This window comes from Marmota marmota, unplaced genomic scaffold (genome assembly GCF_001458135.2).
Source record: "Marmota marmota marmota unplaced genomic scaffold, marMar, whole genome shotgun sequence".
NCBI classification, from domain to species: domain Eukaryota; kingdom Metazoa; phylum Chordata; class Mammalia; order Rodentia; family Sciuridae; genus Marmota; species Marmota marmota.
In genome coordinates, this window is record NW_026000051.1 from 2,128,088 (window position 1) to 2,150,537 (window position 22,450).

Below are 22,450 nucleotides of genomic sequence, written 5' to 3' on the forward strand. Positions count from 1 at the left end.
TGCCTGAGACGGCAGGAGGAGCTGGAGCCAGGCGGGGACAGCCAGGGCTCCGCAGGCCCCGGGACATGTGAGCTGGGAGACCCAGGACCCCGGGACCCCTTCTCCAGGTGTTTCCAGCGTTTCCACAGTTGCTCTGGGTTCTTACGACCCCGACTTTGAAGTCCTGCCCGGGCTGCTCCTCGGAGTCCGGCTGTCTTTCTCATTCAGCTGAGATTTTCCTGGTGCTGGTTTGACCAGGGATTTCCATGGGGCCAGCTTGGACTGGTGGGGTCTGGCCTGCTGTCTCCATCCTGCCAGGGCCCCTCCGCCCTCACTGCCTACCCTCCAGGGAACGGGGAGGGTGCCCGGCTTGCTGGGCAGCCGGGGCGCAGCACCAGGCCTCCTGGGGAGGGGACGGCACCTCTCAGCACTCCCCCTGCCTCCCCTGACCGGGGGCTTCCCCCTGGTGAGTGAAGAGGGCTCTGTCTCCCGCAGGCTGACACCCGGGGCCCAGTGTGGGCAGCGGGGCCTCCCTTCAGCCGAGCACAGACGTGGAGGGCCTGCTTGGCGTGCGTGGGGGGACGCACTTCTGTACGGTGTTGTCTGGAAGCTTCTTTCCCTAGTCCTCTGGCAGGAGAGGACGGGCTTCTGAGGGGCCTTTATTTACTGGTTTACTTCCAGTCGGAGCCTGTGGTGTTCTCAGCTCAGCCCAGGGGACACGAGGAACCTGCCACCACCTAGCTCCTCAGGTCCCAGATCAGGGGTCCTGCTTCCTTTCCTTGACTCACTCCTGGCGCTGTCTTCTGTGTGAAGGCTCCGGGCCGTCCTGAGCAGGGGGACACGGGCTGTCCATCCCGTCTGGAACCAGGAACTCTGCACTGGGACACTCCCCATGCTGGACGGAAAAGGGGCTCCCCCAGCTGCACACGCTCCACCCCGAACGAGAGCGGGAGGACGTCCATTCTGCCCCTCGCTCACACTGTACCAAGGGGCCGAGCAACGAGATGAGACACCGCAGAGAATCAAAGGCCATGTCGCTAGCCATGAAGGACACGCAGGAGACACAGGCAGAAAGTCCCAGGAGCAGACCAAAACTTGACTAGAACCAAGAACCAAGCCAGGTGGCAGGTGCCAAAGCAAGACAGAAAATCAACCGTGTTTCCAGATATCAGCAGTGGAAAATCAAAAAATCAAACTAAGAAATAACTCCATCCATCCTACAGTCCCAGCACTCGGAGGCTGAGGCAGGAGAATTACAAATCCAAGGCCGACCTCAGCAACTTAGTGAGACCCTGTCTCAAAGTTAAAAAAAAAAAAAAAAAAAGGGCTGGGGATGTAATTCAGTGCTAGAGCAGCCCCCTGGGTTCTCAGTACCTGCCCCCCAAAATCTAAAATAATAAAATACTTAGTGATCTATTTAACAAAAGAAATATACCAAAAACTATAAAGTATCACTCAGAGGAATTAAAGATCTGCATCAGTTGGATTCCATATGTAGGAAAAAAAGAAAGGAGTTTAGACCCTGAGCTGACATAAAAACACATGAAATGGATCACAGAGCTAAGGTGTGAGAAGAGACTATGAAAATTATAGAAGAAAATAGAACCTTAGGTTAGGCAAAATATATGATCCCCAAAATATGAAATCCATTAATCTGAACTTCATCAAATTTTAACACTTACGTTTTTCAAAAGCACCATTAAGAAAAGACAAAGACAAGCCAGGGAGGTGGCCACGCCTGTAATCCCAGCCACTCTGGAGGTTGGGACAGGAGGATCGTGAGTTCAAGGCCAGCCTTAGCAACTTGGCAAGAGCCTATCTCAAAATAAAAAAATAAAAAGGGCTGGGGATGTGGCTCAGTGGTAGAGCACCCATGGGTTCAATCCCTGGTACCCAAACCAAACAAACACAAAATTTAAAAAAATTAACAAAAAAACATAAAAGTTACCATCTTAACCTTCGAAAGTAGGTTAAATGCGTTACATTGTTGCAAAAACTGACCTGAGAATTTTTCATCTTTAGAGGGAAATCCTGTACCCATCAAACACCAGCACCCTTCTACCTTCTGTCTGAACCCGGCTGCTCTAGGGACTCATGGGAGTAGAATCCTGCAGTGTTTTCTTTTTGTGACCGGCTTATGTCACAACATAGTGTCTCCGAGGTTCACCCTCATAGGTAGGTGGGTCCAATTTCCCTTTTTAAGGCTTTTTATTCTCCGGGGAGGAATGGGTGGACTTTCTGTATGTCAATTGTACCTTGGTAAAGCCGGAGGTTCTTAAAATAAAACAGGTGAAGCTCAGGACGGTGGTGAGCAGGTGGAGGCGGTGACTCGAGGGTAGTGCCCGGAAGCTGACACGGCGGGGGGCTCACCAACGAGACTCACTGAAGGGACACTGGGGTCCCAGGGTGCACTCGGCTCCACAAATGTGTCTGTCTTCAGTAAGACATTTCCCACAAACCCCCAGAGGCACCCCTTCACGGGTCCTTTTCAGGCTCACGTGCACCTGGTAGCTCTAGGCACTTGGCAAACGTGGGAGCTGTGCCTTCCAGCTCAGTGTGGACACGGGCTGCCCCAGGCCTGGCGTTGGGTCCCTGGGGACTCACTAGTGGACAGGGCGTCTCCCCCTGCGCTGGGGAGACACTCCCAGGACTTCACCTGTGTTCCCCAGCCACAGCTACCCCTGAGCACCCACGTCCCATGTCCCCATCTGCTGGGAGAAGGGCCAGGGGCAGGGACAGGGACCTGGAGACTCACTCTGAAGCACGAGGGTCACCACTTTCTTCACGGTGCCCATCTCGTTTTCAGCCAGGCACTGGTACTGTCCCGCGTCGTCTGGCTGCAGGTGGCAAGGAGGGACAGCCATGCTCAGGAGGGACGAGGAACAGCTGGGCACAGAGGGACAACTGGGCCGTGACCCCTCTGACCAGAAAGGTGCTTAGAGAAATCGGACAGGGCCACCAGGGCATGAAAAAGGCCCTGAGGCACTTGTTGAGGGTTGTTCAGAGGGTCCACCATGGCGGGCGGTGACCAAGGGCAGGGGCCCCATCTGCAGGAGAAAGCACACCTAGACCTGCCTCTCCAAGCCGTCTACACCGCAGCACTATGCTCCACTGTGCGGTGTTGGAACCTTTGAAGAAGAGGGTTCCCGGGGGAAGGTGATTGGGAAACACCGAGCTAGATGTTTGTGACCCAGGATTCCCCCTGCATTCCTGGCCAGTGTGCACTGCGTGTCTTCCAGAGGGCGGAGGGCTGGCAGCTGCCCCCCAACTAGGTGGCCGGGGAGATCTGACTCACAGGATACCCTGACCACACACCTGTGATGCAGGAAGAGTGGCCTTGCCACCAGAGGAGGGCAGCCTGTGGCCCTGTCCACACCAGAGGACGACACCCAGGACGCCCAGGGACAGGGTGGCACAAAGCAAAGAGTGTAGGTTTGAAGGCCAGTCGGATCTGTGACCAAACCCCAGCCTTGCTGCTCACCTGTGGCACCCGATCCCCGGGACATTCCCTGTCCCTGGCGCCTCAGTTTCCCCATCTCTAAAGCGGGGAGAGACCACTTGGGCTGTTACAGGCCCTGAGGTGAAAGGAAGGGTCCTGGTGGGTTCCCCGGGCACAGGGGCCACTGCTACTGCTGCTGGGGTCCCTGGCCCATCACAATGGGGACACAGAGACAGCTCCCAGTGGGCAGGTCCAAAACCCGAACAAGAACTTGAGACTTGTGGGTTTTAGCAAATCCCTGGACTTGGAGCACAGGGTAGAAGGCGAGCGGGGGCTGCCCCTGTGTTCAAGCCTTTGGAGACAGTGGGCAAGGACTCAGGGGACCTGGGGCAGAGTCCCGCCTCAATCACTTCCTGGCTGTGGGCCTCTCTGAGCTTCGTGTCTTTATCTGTAAATGGGGACACTATTACCTGCCTGCTCTGCCCATCGTGTCGTTAATACGAGTATCTGGGGCCTCAGCCGCAGCCCGTCCCACATACCTGGCAGGTGTCAGCCTGAGTTCTCACCACTAACCCTGGGGGTCAGGCTCGGGAGAGGGTGGGGGACTGGAGCACAGAACTTCCACTGGGGAGAAGCCCCCTGGGCAGAGGGAGGACCCCTGGGGAACAGGCCTGCAGAGGGCCACCAGCCTGCAGCACCCTCTCGGTACAAGCACAGGGGTGTCCCTGCTGGCCTTGCCAAGTGCCGGCCCCGCCTTGCCTCGGTCCTTCGGATGGTCAGCGAGCCGTTCTGCAGCCAGTGGCGGGCAAGGCTGCGGGGCAGCGGAAGGCCATCTTTGGTCCAGCGGATGTCTGGTGCTGGGTCTCCATGGACCACACAATCCAGCCGGATGCTGCCCCCTACAGGCTCCACCAGGTAGGAGAAGGCCTCTCCTTGTAGGACCGGAGCCTCTGCAGGGGGTGACATCACGTGAGTGGTCAGGAGGGAGGCTCCCTGAGGGTCAACCTCCCATAAACCCACCCCACAGGCCTGCCAGCCCCGCCTCCAGGGGCTCCAGGGCTCCTGATGGCCCCGGCTCTGTACAGTCAACGGGTTGGGAGGGCAAACAGCTTCCCTGTCCTGGGTCACATCACATAGCCATGCCAGGGCCACCAGGAACTGTGCTGAGGAGAATTTGAAGCCCAGTGGGCATTATGGTGGACTAGGGATGCCTGAGACAGGCACGGGCAGGGACACAGCACGGGCCGAGTGGGCCAGCCGTGGAGGACCCGCCAGGCACTTTGGCGAACCAGAGCTACAGGAAAACAAGAAGGCGCACAGCAAAGCCCAGAGACCGGGTGTGGGCAGTGGGCGGAGGGCGTGCCTCCCAGCACCAGGCCCCAGGTTTCATCCCCAGCACCACGAGGGGCGGGGGGGAGGGAGCACAGCAAGTCTCAGAACACTGCTGGGCACTCTGCCGCCTTCCATCCTGGTCCCTGACACGGAACCTACTCTAAAACCGGCAGGGGTGCCCTGGTGCCTCCTGAAGTTGAGCAAAGAGGTGACAAGGTCCCTGGGCTGCCCCTAGTGGAGCAAGGCTAAAGAGGACAGGTGGCAGGCTACGCGCCTCGGGCACTTCTCCACCAGGCTGCCCTGGCCCCTGTGCCCTCCTCCGTCCCTGGTGCTGTCCACACGCAGGTAGGCCCATCGCAGAGTGTGAAAACACAGCCACTGGGAGGACAGGGCCTGGCCTCTTGGGAAAGCCACAGGCTGGGGTGCACAGAGGCCTCGAGACAGCCGCGGGCTGGCCCTACCCTTCACGTGGACGAAGCTGACCGCCTGCACGCGGCCCACTCTGTTCTCAGCCCAGCAGACGTAGGTCCCGCTGTCCTCTTTGGTGACGGCCGCCCGCTGCAGGGTGCTGCCCCCGTCCTGCTCAGACACCCCATCTGTGGTAGAGAAAGAGGTGGCCCAGTGTGGGAGCCTTTCTCCCTGAGATTCCACCCAGGCCTGGGTACCCAGCAGGCGCTTAATAAGGACACAGCAATGGAAAGGAGTGTCCCTCCACCCTGGACGTGGGAGTCGCAGGGCCCGGAGGCTGTGGTGAAAGAGCCTGCGCACCCCAGAGAGAGCTGCACCCGAGCAGCTAGGGCCAGGCCTCGGGGGGCCATCACCGTGTGGCCACAGAAAGCACCGCCATTTCCCTACAGAGGGGTCCCAGCGGGTGCTGTCTTCCTGTCTGTGGCCCCACACTGGCTGCACACCAGGGACAGGACAGGCGTCACCACCCCTGAGGCATTCGCTCTGGACAAGGCCCGGCGCCAAGCGCGGCTCTTGCATCCTGTCAGCCTGGCCCCGGGCTCCTGGTCCTCCCCTTTCCCAGATGAAGCAGCTGGGAGGGCGGCCCACCAAGTTCTGCCCCCAGAAAGGGCAGGGCCTGGCAAACCACCACTGTGCCAAGGTGTGTCACAGACCTGACCTGGGGGGGGCATCGCGCTGGAGGGGGCTCAGCAACTCAGCAATTCACCTCCCTGAAGGTCACCTGGATCCCAGGTGGGAGGACAGATCCCCCAACACCCTGAGGGTCCCGCCATGGGAGCAGCAGCCCTGGCTGGACGCAGGCCCTTGCTGGCCCGAGCCCTCTGGTTTGAGTCTCCCCGGGGCTTCCTGCCAGCTCGGATACATGGCCTGTCCCATGCAGACACGCAGGTCTGCCCTGTGTCCCTGGAAACCAGATCCGGAAGCCACGGGCTCTCAGACAACTTCCTGTCCAGTAGGCAGGTCTGCAGCCCATCCCCACACCCTGCCACTGTCCTACCACCCCCACACAGACCTGTGACGGGCCGGTCATTGATGGTCCAGCCAAGGCGGGGGGTTGGGCTGCCACGGGCCGCACAGCGAAGCCACAGCCTGTCCCCGAGGCGCAGGCTGCGGTCCCCAGGCAGGGTGGTGAAGACAGGCAGCGCCAGGATGGTGAGGTGCACTCGGCGGCGGGCCCGGCCCACGGCGTTCTCTGCTGTACAAGTGTAAGTGCCGGCGTCCTGGCCCTGTGGGCAAGAGAGGTGCCAGCCTGAAATCTGTCCCCTGGCACCGTGCCCCTGTGGACCCATCCCCTGCATGTTCCCAAGGAACATCCAGCCCAGAGAAGTGGAGTGACCTGCCCACGATCACACAGCTAGCTACCGGAGGTCCCTACCACTGCACCCTGAACCCACTACAGCTTTCATAGGGCTGTGCTCCTTTGCCATCCAATCCTGCCACAAGACACAAACGACAGGAACCAACCGCTCCTGTTTACTGAGCACCTACTAACTGCTGGGCTCTATGTTCAGAGCCAGACCTGCTGCACCTCATCCATACTTGAAAGACCCCGGGGCAGGCCCTACTTTTGGTGCCTTTGCGGAGAGGGCCCAGAGGCTCTGAGGGGAGGCGTTCTGGGGAGCGCTGAACAGGGTGGGGCACCTCCACTGCATGCCTAGCTCCCTTGGCCTGGCAGCCGGCACCCCATGCAGCCCCCCAGCCCATTTGCAATTACAGAATGTGCTGAGTGCTGATGAGGAGGCCGTGGGGGTCCCACCCACGGCCTGGCTCACCCCCCCCACTGACCACGGGAATGGTGTACACCAAGGCCCTGCCAATCCCCCTGCCCCCGGAGCTGGTGACGAAGGTAGGGTCAGTACTGATTGTGCCTCTTAGCCACGATGTATCTTGGGACGATTAAGTTTTGTCATCAGTGGGTGGTAGCACAGGTCTCCTCCATTTCCTGGGGTAAGAGCTGCGCGGGGCTCTGTGAGAGCGTGGCACACGGGGGCTCAGCAGGAGCCTGCGGCTCCTAGATGGTGACATCATTCCCCTCCTGCTCCTTGGCCGGGGCCCTCACCTCCGAGTTCTTCACCAGCAGCTCCCCAGAAGGCTGGACGCTGACCCTGCCCCCGGCTGCAGACACGGGCTGGCCATCCTTCTCCCAGGTGATGTCGGGCTCAGGGCTGCCCCTGGCCACGCAGGGCAGGAGGGCATGGGAGCCCTCAGGGGCAGACAGGTCCGGGAGGCTGTTCTCGATCACGGGGGGGACTGTGGGGAGAGGGAGGTCCACTTGGGAATGGGTCGGAGCCTTGGCCTTTGGCAGGGCCCTCAGCACTCCCTATCAGCTGCCCCACCAACTTCCCATTTTGAGGTCATTTAGAGGTCATGGCCCGTGGCCTGGACGAGTGGGGCCCTGAGTGTGGGAAGCCATGCCGGGGGCCTGCTGCACACATGCGGTGACCCGGTGCTCCGGCCCAGAGGCGAAGCAGCTTCCCTTGGGCACAGACCCTGAGGAGGGCAGCTCCAGGATCAAAAGGAGAACAGTCATCGTGAGGCCCACGTGAGGCCTGGGCAGGGGGAGCCAGGCTGGGGCTAGGGCACGTGGCCTTAGGCTCATGTGGTGACCAACAGCCACGCGGCAGGTCACCAGGGAGAGAAGCAGGCCAGACAAAGGGGCTGGGAGGAGGCCTGGAGCCAGGGCATCTTCTGCGCTCACAGAAAAGTTGGGTCCCAACGCGCTAGGCTGCCCAAGGGACGGCCACCAGGATGCCCCGAGAGCAGGCCTGGGACTAGAGCGTGACGCCCACACTGAGCCTCCTTGGCCCAGCGCCAGTCTCTGCCAGGGCAGGAGTTTACGTCTGAAGCCATGCGGTACAACAGAGGAGATGTGTCCCTGAGCCCCCCCTAGAGCCACAGGCCGTGCTGGGGTGGGTGTGCCCTGTCTGGGCCCAGAGCCGGGCAGGGGCAGGAGCTCGCAGCAGCCCCCAGGCCTTTGGCTGCCGGGGACACTCCAGGCCCACCTTGCACCACCAGCCGCGTCTTCCCCATGGCGCTGCCCACCCCGTTCTGGGCGAGGCAGAAGTAGTTCCCAGCATCCTCGGGACGGGCGTGGATAATCTGCAGCTGTCCCCCGGGTAGGACCTGGGTCCTCACACCTGGATGTGATGGGAGGAAATGAGGGCCAGTGGCTGGAATAGGGGGGCCCTGAGGAGGCAGCTTGAGTGTCGCTGGCTGACAGGTATCAATGGGGGGCCCAGGGTGGCAGATGGGCAAGGAGGCCTGGCGCGGAGCCAGCTGAGCCGGCCTTTCCTGACCCCCAGCTCAGCACTGAGCTCCCAGGTGGCTCTCAGGCTGCGGTGCCAGGAGAAAGGAGGGCAGGAGCGACACCAGAGCAAGGGGTCGGGACGTGCCTCTGGGCCGGGGGGGCTTTGTGAGACCTCTTGGCAGGGCTGGTCAGGGCAGGGGTGTCCTGGGGCCTGGAGAGGACGTCTTCCTCCCCTTGCTGCTGCGGGACTCACCTGTGGGGAGGCTGAGCCCCTCCTTCTGCCAGGTGACACTCGGCCGGGGGACCCCTGAGGCCTCACAGGGCAGCAACGCCTCCTCCCCTGCCATGACCCGAACCTCGCTGGGCAGCGGCTTCACCACAGGGGACGCTGAAGAGGCACAGGGGACAGAGGTTCCTGGGGACACTGCTAACACCAGCCCCACCAGCAGGGAGCCTCTCAGGACCAGGGAGAGAGGCTGATAAAGGGAGTGGGTTTCACAAAATCTTTGCAGCAAGAGCGCGTAGGCGCCGGGCGCCGGCTCCACTTTCCTGAAGACTCCCGCGAGGGACTCAGATCAGGGGCAGGACCAGGCGTCAGGGACCGAGGGCCCCCCTTCACCCCCGCCCACTGCCGCCAGCTGTCCACCCACCCCCTGTCCCGGGACCCTTACCGTGCACAGCAAGGACCACGTGTTTGCGCGCCACGCCGGCAGAGTTGCGGGCAGTACAGGTGTAGCGGCCGGCATGGATGGGGAGGGCCTGCCCGATCTCCAGGGCACCTGCGGGTGGAAACGGTGCCCGGAGGATGAAGGGATTGGGGACAGAGGTGCCCGGCCCAACTGCAACCCCTGCCCCCTTGTTAACAGCACGGGGATGAGAGGCATGGGACCTGGGTTCTAGGCCTGCCTCTGTCCCTGCCTGGGGCACCACTGCGAGCAAGTCCCTCCACCCTCTGGGCCTGTTTCCCCACGTGCACAGTGAAGAATCAACCAGATGGTCTCTGGAAACTCACTGCCCTCCCGGAGTCTCTGGCCCAGGGTTCCACTGCTGTTCTCACCTTGCTCTGCTAAGACCCCACCTCCTCCAGGAGGCCTCCCAGGATTGCTGCCTCCCCTGTCCTCCCCACATCCCCCCTTAGCCCGGGGTCCCCAGCAAGCACCGTTTTAACCTTCTCAGAATGCAGGCTGCACCCCAGCTGGTGAGCAAAGAGGCCTCTAAAGTGTCCACTGGGGGCCCCTGAGGGCCTGCTGGGCAGGCAAGGGGAGCAAGGCCCGCTGGCCTCTGGACTACCCCGTGGTCTCGCCCCAGCTGCTTGATTTTCACTGCTGGCTTGGAGCACCCACTAGTGGGAGGGGAGGGTTCTGTTGTTTCCAACAGCTTGAAGAGCACCCTTCTAGCCAGAGGCCCCAGACTGTAGGATTTCACTAACCTACCAATAAATCAAGTTATGGGGGAGTCCCCATAAAGTGGCTCACTTGTTATGTTGACAAAGACATCTAAGACGTCACCACCTACTGTCCTACCACCAGCTTGATTTCATCGAAAGGAACTTTTAATACCTCAAAATCAAGAGCACAACTTCCTAAGAAAGGCAACGCCCCTCATGGGATACAACTGGCCGTGAGGAGCTCTGGGCCACTGTCATGGACAGCACCGACCTGCCCAGGAGCCTCGGGGCACCACAGAGGGGCTCTCCCTAGCGCAGGGCAGGGACTGAGGCTGGCGGGGTGAGGCTGGGGACGGGGAGCTGGACGAGCTCTCCACCCTGTTGCACCACCTGGGCTCCTTCTCCTGCTGGCCCTCACTCACCTGAAGGCAGGACGCGGTAGCTGCTCCCCCTCGCCCCCAGCTGGGACCCTGCCTTGCTCCACGACACGACTGGGGCCGGCACGCCTGCACTGTGGCACGTGAGGATCACAGGTGCCATCCTGGCTGCCGTGAAGTCCGTCCGGTCATCTGCGATGGTGGGTGGCACTGGAACCCAAGGAGAGGTTTGAGCCCCTGCCGAGCGCGTGGGGACACACAGCCGCCAGGGCAGGGGATGATAACTGTAGACGTGACATTGCTGATGAAGGCCAGGCACTGGATGTGGGCAGAGGCACATCTGCTCACTGGGGAAATACCCCGGGGCATGGGAGGGTCTTGAAGAGCCTTCTGCAGAGAGCTGGCCGGGGAACTCGGGGGCTGTAGGAGAGGGGGCTTGGCAGGGCTCACTGGGCCAGACTGCAAGAGGCCAGAGACGGCCTCCAGGACACGGCGTTAAACCTGAGATCTGAAGGAAGAGCAGGTGCTGGCTGGGTAGAGGGTACCGCGTGTGCAAAGGTCCCAAGAAAAGGGACAAAGAACCGAGCAGCGCAAGTGGACCGCAGAGGGGGGGCGGGTGGTGGGTGAGCTGAACCTGGAGGCTCGGCTGGGCCGGACCACAGGACGCGTGGGCCCAGGTGAGGGCAGTGGGCAGCCGTGGAAAGAGGGACTCCAACCAGGGTGATGACAAGGACACACTGGGGTACCACATCGGGTAGGGCAGGGGCCGCCCTGCAAGCTCCCCTGGCCAGGAGCTGTGCGAAGCCGGGGTTGGGCCAGGGTGGAGAGCAGGGCCCAGGAGAGCTTCCTGGAGAGGGCCCTCTGCACCCAGAAGGGCTGGGAGTCTCCGTGCGCAGGGAGAGCGCCCGAGGCGTCCCCGCCCACCTGCACCCGACTCACCCTGCACAGTCACCCAGTAGGGCCTTCGGGCCTCGCCCAGCTCGTTGCTCACCACACACTCAAACTGGGCTGAGTCTTGGGGGCCGGGGGCGGCGAGGAGCAGGGCGTTGGAGGGCAGGAGCCTGCCGGGGACACACGGGGAAGGGCCCGGGGCTGCAGTGCGGCCAGCCTGGCTGACCTGCCTGGCAGTCTGCAAGTGGGAGCCTCACGACCGTTCCCCCTCCTGCACCTGCCCCCAGCGTGACTCAGAAGCGGCTTCTAGAAGAGGAGGCTTTAGCTGCAGGCTTGGGGGAGATCTTCACCCCACCCTGTGTTTCTCTGCAGCCCTGCATGTGCTACGGGAACATCTAAATGACCTCTGTGATGACACACCCAAGTCCCCATCGGGAGGCTGAAGGTGTGTTGAGCTCATTTCAGGCATGAACTCCACAGTGTCCCCGTGTCTAACAGGACACAGAGTTGGGGAATCAATTGGCAAAGTGACTCCTGTGACACTCCGATGGTCACTGAGTGACCAGCTCCCACTCCAGCCGCAGGTCTTATTCTTGGTGTGCTTGCTTGGGCCGTGCTGGGATTGACCCGGGGCCTCAGGCATGCTGGGCCACACTCCCGGCTGCCTCATGTTTGGTTTTGATACACACTTGGCTATAGGGCCCAAACCCCTTGCCCCATGTCAGGCAACTCTGTCTGCCTGAGTATAAGGACCCTCCTGGGCCTCTGGGGTCTGGTCCTGGCTCAGGAAGACCCGAGCACACACTGCCTGGCTGCTGAATGGCCCTGCTGTGTGAGATGGGCACACCCTCCCCACTGCCTGTGGCTCGGGAAGGCCCAGGTCCACCTGCATCCTTACCGGTAGGCACCCTGCTGCAGGCGGAAGTCCAGCTTCTGTCCATCCTTCCACCAGACCACCAGAGGCTTGGGGGAGCCGCTGGCCTCACAGGGTAGTGAGGCCCGGCTGTGGGCAGTCAGGGTCACATTGGAGGGGCCAGGGGCAATGACTGGAGGCTCTGGGGAGAGGCAGGCGTGGGATGCAGGTCTGGGGCTGCCTGAGGCTGTGCCAGAGGCCAAGCCCGGGTTTGGGGTGCTCATTACCACCTTCATCCCGCCTCCCAGGGGCAGCAGGAGAGATGGCAGAGGGACCCCCTCCAGACTCCACCAGCTGGGGATGGGTTTCTCCTCATGCCTGGCCCCTCTCCTTGAGCGACTCCCCATCAGCCCCAGCCCCAGGCCAGGGCCATCTAATCTAGAGTGGTCGCCAAGGTGATGTGTTGGGTTAGGAAGAGAACTTTAATTGCAACACCTAGTTCAGTGATTCGACCTCTGGGGCATGCTTCATGGCTCACCAGAGCAGTGTGTGACGTGTGTGTCAATATAAACACGCAGCCCTCACAGGTGCACGCTCACAACTTTTTACTAAAGGTTGAGAACATGGGAGACTATGTTGGGAGACTTGGGGGCTGGAAGTGGTGAGAAGCAAGGCGTTGGAGGGCAGGAGCCTGCCGATGGACACGGGGGGAAGGGCCTGGGGCTGCAGGATCAGAAACCCCACAAGGACTGGATGTGGAAGGCAGGGAGCAGGCCCTCCCTAGTGCACCTACCCAAGACCTGGAGGTCACGGCCTTGCCGATCAGAGCCCGCGGAGTTGGAGGCCAGGCAGAGGTAGTGGCCAGCATCCTGGGTGAGGACTGGCTGGATCCTCAGAGAACCCTCGGGCAGAACTTCCAACCTGGAGCCCAGGGAGGGTTTGCGATGGAGACCCTCAAACAAGTGTGGCATTGAGAGGGGCTACATCCCTGATTATCTCCAACAAGACCCTCCCTGCCCCAGCTTTCCCAGCAGACCCATGGGACTCAGGACTCAGAGGCTGCTACTCTTTCTGGGCAGGGCACCAGGACTGTGGGGTGACCCTCCCTAAGGGCCAAGGCTGTTCTGCATAATCCCGCCCCCCGCCACAGGTGATTGGACCAGGGATAGACACCTCCCTCAGGCTGGGCCAATGGCTTTCTCTGCCCTGAGAGCTGGACAACTGGGGCCATGACTGGCCTTCCATGTCCCACCTGGAGTTCCCGGGATCCAGTGGCGCCCCATCCTTCCGCCAGCTCACGGCGGGCGGGGGCGTGCCACGGGCCTGGCAGGGCAGCAGGGCGGTCTGGTTCACAGAGGTGTTCACCACAGATGGTCCGGGCTGGATGGTGGGCACAGCTGGGGAGGGCACAGAGGGAGTGGCTGGGAACCCGCGGTGGCTCTACGGGGTGGGCGGGGGGCGGGGCACACTCACTGTGGATCTCCACACGGAAGGCCACACTGGTGCTGCCCGCGTCGTTGTGAGCAGTGCAGCTGTAGTCCCCGCCGTCCGCTGTGCTCAGGGCCTGGAGCTGGAGGAACCTGCCCTCCTCGGGGAACTGCGTGTGGGCGTCTGCCTGCAGAGCCCCACCAAGGTGGGGAGGCCTCGTCAGCACGGGCGGGGCCAGGCCAGCTCTTGGCACCAGCCAGGGAGGACCCACGAGGCTGGACAGTGGCCCCTGCCCCATCCTGGCTGCAGGCCCTGACTCACTGCCCAGCTGAGGTCCTCTGAGGCACTGGGCACCTTTGGGGAGTACCCTGTCCCCGGAGCTCCCACTAGATGACCTGCCACCTTAGTCCACAACTGCAAACAGGCCCCATGTGAGGGTGAGCACAGAGAGCCTCAGTTACTGGCCTTAGGTCACACAGCCACTAAGTACACCTGGAGGGACCATGGAAGAGCAAGGTGTGTGCCTCAGAAGCCCCGTCCACGAAAGGGGGATGACAACAATAACCACAGTGGAGATGTGCGCGGAGCGGGCCTCCATGGTGGGAACGGAATTCATTGGTTTAGGGGCTGGGTTTCCGGCTTGGCACTCACCTGCAGCAGGACGCCATCTCGGTGCCACTCGATCTTGGGCATGGGCTCTGCCTCCACAGAGCACTCCAGGACCAGCTGGCCAGGGGCCAGGCCAATCACAGAGCGGGGCCCGCGGGGCCCAATGACATTTGGAGGGGCTGGGGGTACAAGAGGAAGTGAGAGGTGGGCCCTCCGCGGCAGACCCATCCTGCCTCCACCCCTAAGCCCCCTACCTTGAACCCTGACTCGGAAACTCTTCTCCACTTTTCCTGCAGGGTTCTCAGCCAGGCAGGTGTACAGCCCAGCATCACTGACCTGTGGACACAGCAGGATGAGCAGCTGCCGCTGGCCCCCACTGCCCGCTGCCAAGCTGGCCTGTTTCTACTCAGCAAAGGGCCAGATCTGGGCTCCAGTCTGCAGAGGCTGCTGTCCCGCCTCCCAGCCTCCCGCTCCCCTCCGGATTTCTTCTCCACCTCACTCCCACTCTGAGGATGGAACAGGCTGCTTCTCCCAGGAAGCCCCCCGACTGCACCAGCCCCCCTCTGGCCTGGATGAGGAGTTATCTGGTATCTCCTTCAGTCTGAGTTCTGCAGGGCTGGGAGCACCGAGGGCCCAGTGGGTCGTCTCCACCCCCTCAAACCCCACGCAAAGGACAATGCAGCCTTCCCTTGGCATCTGACCACTGAACTGGGGAAGCTGCAGACCCCCTCCTCCCAGCTCCCAGCCTCATCCCACAGCGGGCAGGGACCGGCACCTGCACGGCCTCCACCCGGAGCGCCTGCCCGGCTGAGCTGTGGTTCTCCAGGGCCCGTTCGTCCTTGTGCCAGGTGACGTTGGGTGGGGGCATGCCTTGGGCGTCACACAGGAGCTCCAGGGGGGCTCCCAGGGCTAGCGACAGCTCTGCAGGCTGGCCGGAGTCTTCAATGTAGGGGGGATCTACAACACCCCAGGCTGGGTCAGCCGTGCTGCAGGCTGGGGGTCCTCTGCCCCTGCACCATCCAGTGCTGAGAGCAGAGGGGGCCAGAGGCACGTGAGTGGGGGGCTGGGAGGCCTGGAAACATCAGGAGCCATGGGGCCACCTTCCTGGGCAGCTAGTTGTACTTTAGAACCAACGAGGACACAGTGCAGGGGACACAATTGCCACACATTTTTCCAATATAGCCCAACATCAAAATTTAGGGAGGGCTCAGCCCCCAGATTTTGGTGGCTTCTGTTCTCGCTTCTGCTGCCAAAGTTTGGTGGACAAGACAGTGGGACACAGCCCGGAGAACTAGATATCCCGGCCACTGAGCCCCTGCCGGTGGGGCCAGCAAGATGCCCACGCAGAACCAAGCCCTCTGAGCCTGCTCCCACCGCCTGTGCCGGCATCCCCAGAGTCCCTTCTCCCTCCGGCCAGAGAGCCCTGGAGGACCGATGACCCACCCATCACGGTCAGCTGGAAACGTCTCCGCGCCTCGCCGGCCTCGCTCACGGCCACGCAGGAGTAGGTCCCTGAGTCGCCAACCCCCACCGTCCACAGCTGCAGGCCAGGCCCCTGCTCCAGGCTCTGTGGTAGGAAGGGCTGCCCATCCTTCACCCACGACACGAGGGGCGGGGGGCTGCCCCGGGCCTCACACGGGAGGACCACCGAGGAGCCACGGGCCACCACGACATCATTCTGGAACTCCACCGGCTCCAGGAAGGGGGGCTCTGTGGAGGGGGAAAGGGCAGGAACCATTTTATTCCACAATAGGCAGCCCTCGCCCCGGACCTTTACACAAACCCTCCCTAATGACCCCATGCCCGCCTCCTGGGCATTGCTCTCACCTCCAATACCCGGCTTCACCCACCAGGGAGCACCCCTGAGTCCCAGAGGCAGGGCAAGCTGCCCTCCCCTGCAGTCCCCCAGCAGCCTCCCCATCCCCTGGTGGAGCTGGGCTGGCCCCTTTGCACCCGGCCGGACACTAGTGCCTGGCAGGGCCCTGGAACAGCTGGATGTCTGACCACTGCTCGTGAGACAGACGAGTGAGCAGAATCCAAGGCTGTGGACAAGTCTTGCTCAGCCTCGAAGCCCTGAGGCCAACCCTGGGCAGGGCTCGAGGGCCTTGATCCTCACTCACCAAGGTCAAGGGACCCGTGTGCCCACCCCGGTGCGTACCGAGCACCTGCAGGGTGAAGTTCCTGTCGGCCACTCCTGCCGGGCTCACGGCCACACAAGTGAAGGTGCCGGAATCTTCCAGGTGCACCTGAGAAATCCTGACCCCAGGCTCCCCAGGTGGGGCGGCGGGCAGGTGGGAGAGAGGCGGGGAGGGCGCTCAATCCAGACGCCCCTCCCCGTGCCAGCCTGTCTCTCAGTGCCCAGCTTCTGTGAAGACTCCTTTCCTGGTCCCCGGATAAACCTGCGCCCTGCCCTTGCTCTGCCCCGTCCCCTCTGGCCCACCCTGCCTGTGGCCAGGGCGCCGTGTGCCCGACCCTGGCAGTGCTGGGGACCTGCCTGGGCTGTCCCCGCCCACTGCTCCACCTTCTGCCCCTCCTCTCCCACGAGCCCCTTTTGCCCGACCTCCCCTCCTCCCAAGCCGCTCTTGTCACAGTGCAGAGATGGTCCTGGTGACCAAGCCGACCGCCAGCTCGGGCCTGGCTCCTGCCGTGCAGTGGGTGTCCCTCCTGAACCCGTCTTCCCGCCTGCGCCCCTGGATCTTCTCCCCGGCTGCACCCCTTCCCTGGGTCCTTGGGGTCGTCCTAACCCAAGCAGTGGGTGCAGCCCACTCGCTCTGGGCCGGTTGAGCCAGCCCCAGCGTCCAGTGTCACCCTGCTCTGACAGTCCCCAAACGTCTATCTCCCTGAACTCCAGATGGGAGAGCAGCACTGCCGGCAGCACCCTGGACCTCTGAGGAGCCCTCAGCTGCCTGGTCATCGGGATCATAGTGGAGTCACTTTGGTCAAGGCCACCCACAAAAACAAGCCAAGGAAGGTGGGTCATGAAGGAGGGCTCTCACTCGCCACCGCCCCACAGTGACTGTCACAAGATGCTTCACCAGGAGCACCACTGCGCCCAGAACACACTTGGGCAAGACCAGCTGTCCAACAGGCCGGCGGGCACTGGGGCAGCCGAGTGCCCTTGTGGCCGCGGATCCTGTTTGGAAGCGTCGCAGGCAGCCCTCATTCTCCTTGAAAGTCCCCCGCTTTAGCCTCTTCCAGGACGCTGCCACGCAACAGCTGTTCACAGACAGGCCTCGTCACCTCCTGAGCATCTCCTCTGCTGTCACTTAGGCTGACATCCCCAGGCACTGGGAGAGCGCTGCAGCCTGCTCCCCACAGCGCCCGCTCAGAAAACAGGACTCGGCCTCCCAGGGGACTGAACACCCCAAGTCAGACCCAGCCCGGCGTGGAGTCCAGCCACACGCCTCGTCTCTTCCGGAACGCGGAACTCCACCAGCCGCTCTCCAAACACGCCTGCGACCTGCCCGTGGCCACTGCCCTTCCCACACCACGGCTCTGACCCTGGGGGGCTGCAGTGACTGTCTGCCTTCCCAGCTCTGCCCTGGGGCCCCGGCCTGCTGTCCATGCTGCAGCGAGAAGTACCCGAAAGACCCAAGCGACAGCCCCAAGGGTTGATGTGAACAGGTATTTGCGCCCCGTGCTCCTGAGCACCCAGGTGCTCTTGGACCTGCTGTCCCTCTGCCTGCACCTCGTCACCCATCCTGAGCACCTATCCCTGACCACCCTAAAATAGCACCCTCCTCGGCCCCTGCCCCTGCCCCCGCCCCCAGAGCTTGCCCTGCCTATGCCTCCCCAGAGCACACACCGCTGGTGACACGTCCTTCTGTATGCTGATGTTCTGTACCTGCCTGGCCCGTGACATGCAGGGACACGGGCTGTGTCGTGCTCACTGCTCTGTCAGGGCCTGGAACTCTGTGTGGAACAGTAAGCACTTCACAGGGTCGTTGGATGCATGAATTGGCTCAGGCACCTTCTTCCAGAAAGCCCCCCCTGATTTTTTCCACCTGGCCAGGCTGAGTCAGGCAAGACGCGGTGCTTCTGCCCACTCTGTGCCACCCCCAGCAAGCTGTCCGAGCGCTGAGGGCAGAGGACCCTTCCTTTCCAGAGCTCCATCTGGGGGCGGATCCCCTCTCTCTCCTCACTATCAAATCTGTCTGTTGCTACTATTTTTATTCTAGGACCCGAGCAGAAGCATTTTAAACCAAGCTACCTGTGCGTCTGGGGCCTGCGGCTGGCTGGCCAGTGGCTGAAGCCTGTCCCCTACCTGAGGGTGCGGCCAGAGCTGTGGAGGAGGGTGCGCTGGGAGAGCGGGAGGGGCAGGCCGTCCTTGAGCCAGCTCACGTGGATGGGCGGAGAGCCCCGGACAGGGCACGCCATGGTCACCGCCTCCCCCGGCCTGCTCACCAGGGTCCCTGCGCTGCCTGCTCCCTGATCAATGGTGGGAGGAACTGGGGGAGGTAGAGGAAAGACGGTGATGGGGGCCTGGGGAAAGGGGCTCCCAGGGCACCCAGGGGCCTGCCCAGACCTTCTGCCACCAGCAACCACTGTGTTGGGGGTTCCCAGAGCCTTCTGCACCCCCACGAGGGGTGAGCCGCTGTGGGGCACGGCCTGGCCCCAGCCCTCTCTCGTCTCCCTTTATCCCCAGACTCGGCTGCACCCTGGGCTGGAGGGTGAGGCTGGGAGGCCCAGGAAGGTCAGAGTGGGTGTCACCCAGACTTGAACCCAGGTCTCCCTCCCGGACCCTCCTGTCGCCCTCCAGCTGCCCCCATGGGGGCCCCATGTTGGCCGGGCTGCTGTGGCCTGGGACCTGTGGCCTGGGACCCGGGGCCTGCTCCTGCCTTGCTCCTACCCAGCACGTTCACNCCACGTCGGGAGGCGGCTGCCCCTCGGCCTCGCAGTCCAGCCGCACCTCCTGCTCCTCCAACACGCTGTGCTCCTGCGCGGTGCCCGAGCTCCTTATCCGGGGGGCCACTGTGACAGGGGCAGCGTGAGGCCCGGGGCCGCGGCAGGGCTACTGTGGGGGTGTTGGAGAGGGGTGGTGGGCGCAGCCTACCCAGCACGGCCACCACGAAGTCCTTGCGAGCCTCGGCCAGGGCGTTCTCTGCCACACAGGTGTAGGTGCCAGCCTGGGCCGGCTGCAGGCCGCTCAGCTGGAGGCGGCCTCCCCGAGAGACCACACCGCGCTCCATGTTGCTTTCTGCAGGGCAGAGAGGGCCGTGAGTGCCCCGCGAGCTCATGAGCCCGTGGGGAAGCAGGCCCCGGGGCAGGGCTGCTCTTCACACGTCTCAACCTGCCTCAGCTCCTGACCGCGGTTCCTGTCAACCCCCATGTCCTTGCACAGGGACATCTCTCTCCACGGGACCCAGTGTCCAGGACCTGCTGCAGGCCCAGCTCTCACCCCACTCCCACACCTGTCCAGGCTTCTGAGCAGGTGAAGCAGCCACTCACTGACCCCACGTGGGTACCTGGGCCCCCCGGGGCTCTGCTCACTAGCTGGGAGCGCATCCTCCTTCCTCCTCCCCAGACGCCCTTCCACACCCCTGCCCTGAAGCCTCTCTGGCTGCCCGCCCTGTGGTCCACCGGACCTTGTTCTCGTCTGTCCAGCTGGTTTTAGCACAGAATGCCCCGCCAACGTCCTGTGCCTGACCTGGAGCCCGGGAGCCCCTGGCAGCCTCCCCCGGGCCTCAGCCTGCACTAGGCAGAGCACGTCCCTGTCTGGCGGGGGCTGACTGAGGCCCCCATGCCGGCGACCCTCCAAGCCCCCAACAGGTGAGTTCTGGGCGTTTGGGGCCGGGACCAGTGATAGGAAAGACACCAGGGGAGAGGCCTCCGCACACTGCCAGCCTTGACTTGGACAAGTAAGAACATCAGTGACCACCAACTCCCCGGTGGCTTCGTCGTCCCTGCTTTGCAGCGGAATTCAGGAGGGGCAGTCCACTCACCCACGGGCATTCTGTCTTTCAGCCACGTAACAGTGGGCGCGGGGACCCCTGACACATCACAGGCTAGGACCAGTGGGCTCCCCGCCGTCTGGCTCACCGTCTCTGTCTCGGGGTTCTCAAACGTTGGGGGCACTGCAGGAACGAAGCCAGAATACCAGAGCCCTGAGGCTCTTCCTCGTGTCCGTCCTCCGGACAGATCGGAGGCCTGGAGCCCCCTCCCCTACGGTTAGGAGCTCAGAAACCTCCAGAGCAGGGACCCCCCAAACAGGCTCACTCTGCACGGCGTGGGGAGGGGTGGTTTTAGTCACACATGGATCAAGAAGCAGCTGCTGGTTATTTCAAACCATTGAAAAAGCAGAGCGCAGGCAGCGTGCACTCAGCTCCAGGGTGGTGAATGCACGGCTCCTGCACCACAGCTCTGAACCTGTGCCAGGACAGGCATCACTAATCAATCCCAGCAAGCTCCTGCTCAGCCAGGATGAAGCTGTGCACCCAAGAAGGCGTTACCAGTGGAACACGGTCACCTTGCCCTCCCACACGGAGCCCGTGCTGTCCCTGCCCACTGAGGCAGGTCAGGAGGGGCTGTGGGCCTGGAGCAGCACCCGGGTGTAAGCCATTGTCACATTCGGTATGGCTCAGGATGGGATGCACCGGCTGCTGGCCTGGCTGAGGCTGCTGTTTGCCATCTGAGGCAGATAGCTGTGTCCCCATCCCACAGCCTGCGCCTCCTGGGCTGCAGCAGAGCTCTAGCTGAGCGCTGGTGAGTGAGGACAGCTGCCCTCCCAGCCTCCTGTGCCTGTGGGGGACAGCTGCCCAGCACGCACACCAGCCCTCTTCCCTGCCTCCTGCAGGCAGGACGGGACGCAGTGTCCCCACATCAGCCACGTGAACAGGGACAGTACCCTAAGAGAGGCTGGACTAACAAGGGGGAAGGAACCTGGAGGCCCAAAGGACAGAGGAGCCGAGTAGTCCCCGCACAGACACTGTCCCCCAGGTGGCCCCCGCACAGACACCCACCAGGGTTTGTACGGGAGGCAGACTTCGTTCTCCTTTAGTCCCCGTAATGCGGGGTTCTTCCGTCCCACAGCTAGGTCTGTCTACACCCTGACACAGCTGACCCCGAGGAACCTGGCCCCGCTCCCCGGACAGCTTGGACAGGTCCCTTCACCTCAGCTTGAGAACACATCCTGTCAAATGCCCTCTATGTTCTGCCCCAGGGCTGGGGGGACATGAGGTGCCATGCCCAGGCCTCCCACCCGGTGCCAGGTGGCCAGCTCCTCATAGCAGGTCAGGTGCGTCCACCTCCCAGCAGCAGGCGCTGCCCTTAGACCCTTCACCAAAGGTAAACCTGAGGGACACGGTCCCTCCATTAAGCCCCACAGAGCAGGTCCCTGGGGTCCTCTTTGGATCCTGCGAGGCCTAGTCTGTGGCACCTGGCCACGCCACCTCCTTCCAGCCATCGTCAACCTCATCCTTGGCGGCCTGGGGCTCCGGGGGCTCCTGGCCCTGCTGGCCAGGCCGGCAGCTTACCATGGACGGTGAGGATGAAGGTGCGCGTGGCCTCCCCCGCCGCATTCCTGACTTGGCAGCTGTACACGCCCTTGTCCGACACCTGAGGCGGGAAAGGCACCTGATGCCCTGCAGCGGGGGAGGTGCCTGGGCGCCCCCACAACATCCAGGCCTCAGAGACCTCCAGAGCAGGGACCCCCCCAAACAGCCAATCCTGCTTGGGCAGCCAGAGGACATGGGGGCCTCTGGCCTTTCCCAAGAGCTTCAGGAGGCCCAGGGAGGCGCAGGGCCCAGGCCCACCTCCCTGTGCAGCTGGAGCTGGCAGGAGGAGCCCAGGGTGCGTTTCCAGAGGAAGGGCCGACAGTCCACGGCAGACCCTCGAGGGTGTCTGACCACACCAGAAGGGAAGGGCCCTGGGACAGACTCCTGCAGCCTCAGACGGCCAGCCAGGAGGACTTGGAAAAACTCTTGGTCCTGGGAAACCAAGGCAGGTGGCAGGGAACGGACCTGCTCAAGGGCATCCCGGAGCCGGGCAGAGCCAGGGCTGGGGTCTGACCTCGGAGCCCGGGGCCCCTCCCAGGGCTCCCCTGGAGACTGTCACTCAGTCTGGGCTGCGCAGGTCTAGGAGGCGGGAGCCCCACACCCTGCCACGACCGCCCTCCCCCAGGCCTCCCGAGCTGGAGGTGCATGCTCATGGCTCTCACCTGCGAGGCCAGGATCTCCAGCCTCTGTCCACTCTGCAGAACCTGGGTCCGCTGTGCCAGGGCCAGGGGCTGCCGGTCCTTGTACCAGGTCACAGCCGGTTCTGGAAGCGAGTCTGTCTCACAGCTTAGGACAGCCTTGTCCCCAACCTGCACCAGGACTGTCTCCTGGGGGCTGTTGGGAGCCCGCCTAAAGGCTGGGGGAACTGAAGATAGAAGACAGCCCAGTGAGGCTCTGTGGTCTTCCCCAAGTCCTCCCTGGCCCTACCATGGGTGAGTGGCCTCTGG

At 62.8% G+C, this 22,450-nt stretch overlaps 1 protein-coding gene across 1 annotated transcript in view; it reads right to left on the bottom strand.

Moving 5' to 3' along the window:
* Positions 1-22,450, bottom strand: part of Hmcn2 (hemicentin 2) — a 116,761-nt gene that overhangs the window by 14,057 nt on the left and 80,254 nt on the right. Inside the window, 26 exon segments of the mRNA XM_048812790.1 lie at positions 2,735-2,816; positions 4,178-4,368; positions 5,212-5,346; positions 6,231-6,444; positions 7,278-7,468; positions 8,221-8,355; positions 8,719-8,853; positions 9,137-9,244; positions 10,275-10,439; positions 11,169-11,290; positions 12,019-12,175; positions 12,767-12,894; positions 13,226-13,370; positions 13,447-13,588; positions 14,053-14,189; positions 14,265-14,346; positions 14,786-14,967; positions 15,454-15,720; positions 16,169-16,266; positions 18,275-18,458; positions 18,860-18,869; positions 18,872-18,981; positions 19,064-19,207; positions 19,953-20,084; positions 21,483-21,564; positions 22,166-22,368. Coding sequence (XP_048668747.1) covers positions 2,735-2,816; positions 4,178-4,368; positions 5,212-5,346; positions 6,231-6,444; positions 7,278-7,468; positions 8,221-8,355; positions 8,719-8,853; positions 9,137-9,244; positions 10,275-10,439; positions 11,169-11,290; positions 12,019-12,175; positions 12,767-12,894; positions 13,226-13,370; positions 13,447-13,588; positions 14,053-14,189; positions 14,265-14,346; positions 14,786-14,967; positions 15,454-15,720; positions 16,169-16,266; positions 18,275-18,458; positions 18,860-18,869; positions 18,872-18,981; positions 19,064-19,207; positions 19,953-20,084; positions 21,483-21,564; positions 22,166-22,368 — 3,681 coding nt within the window.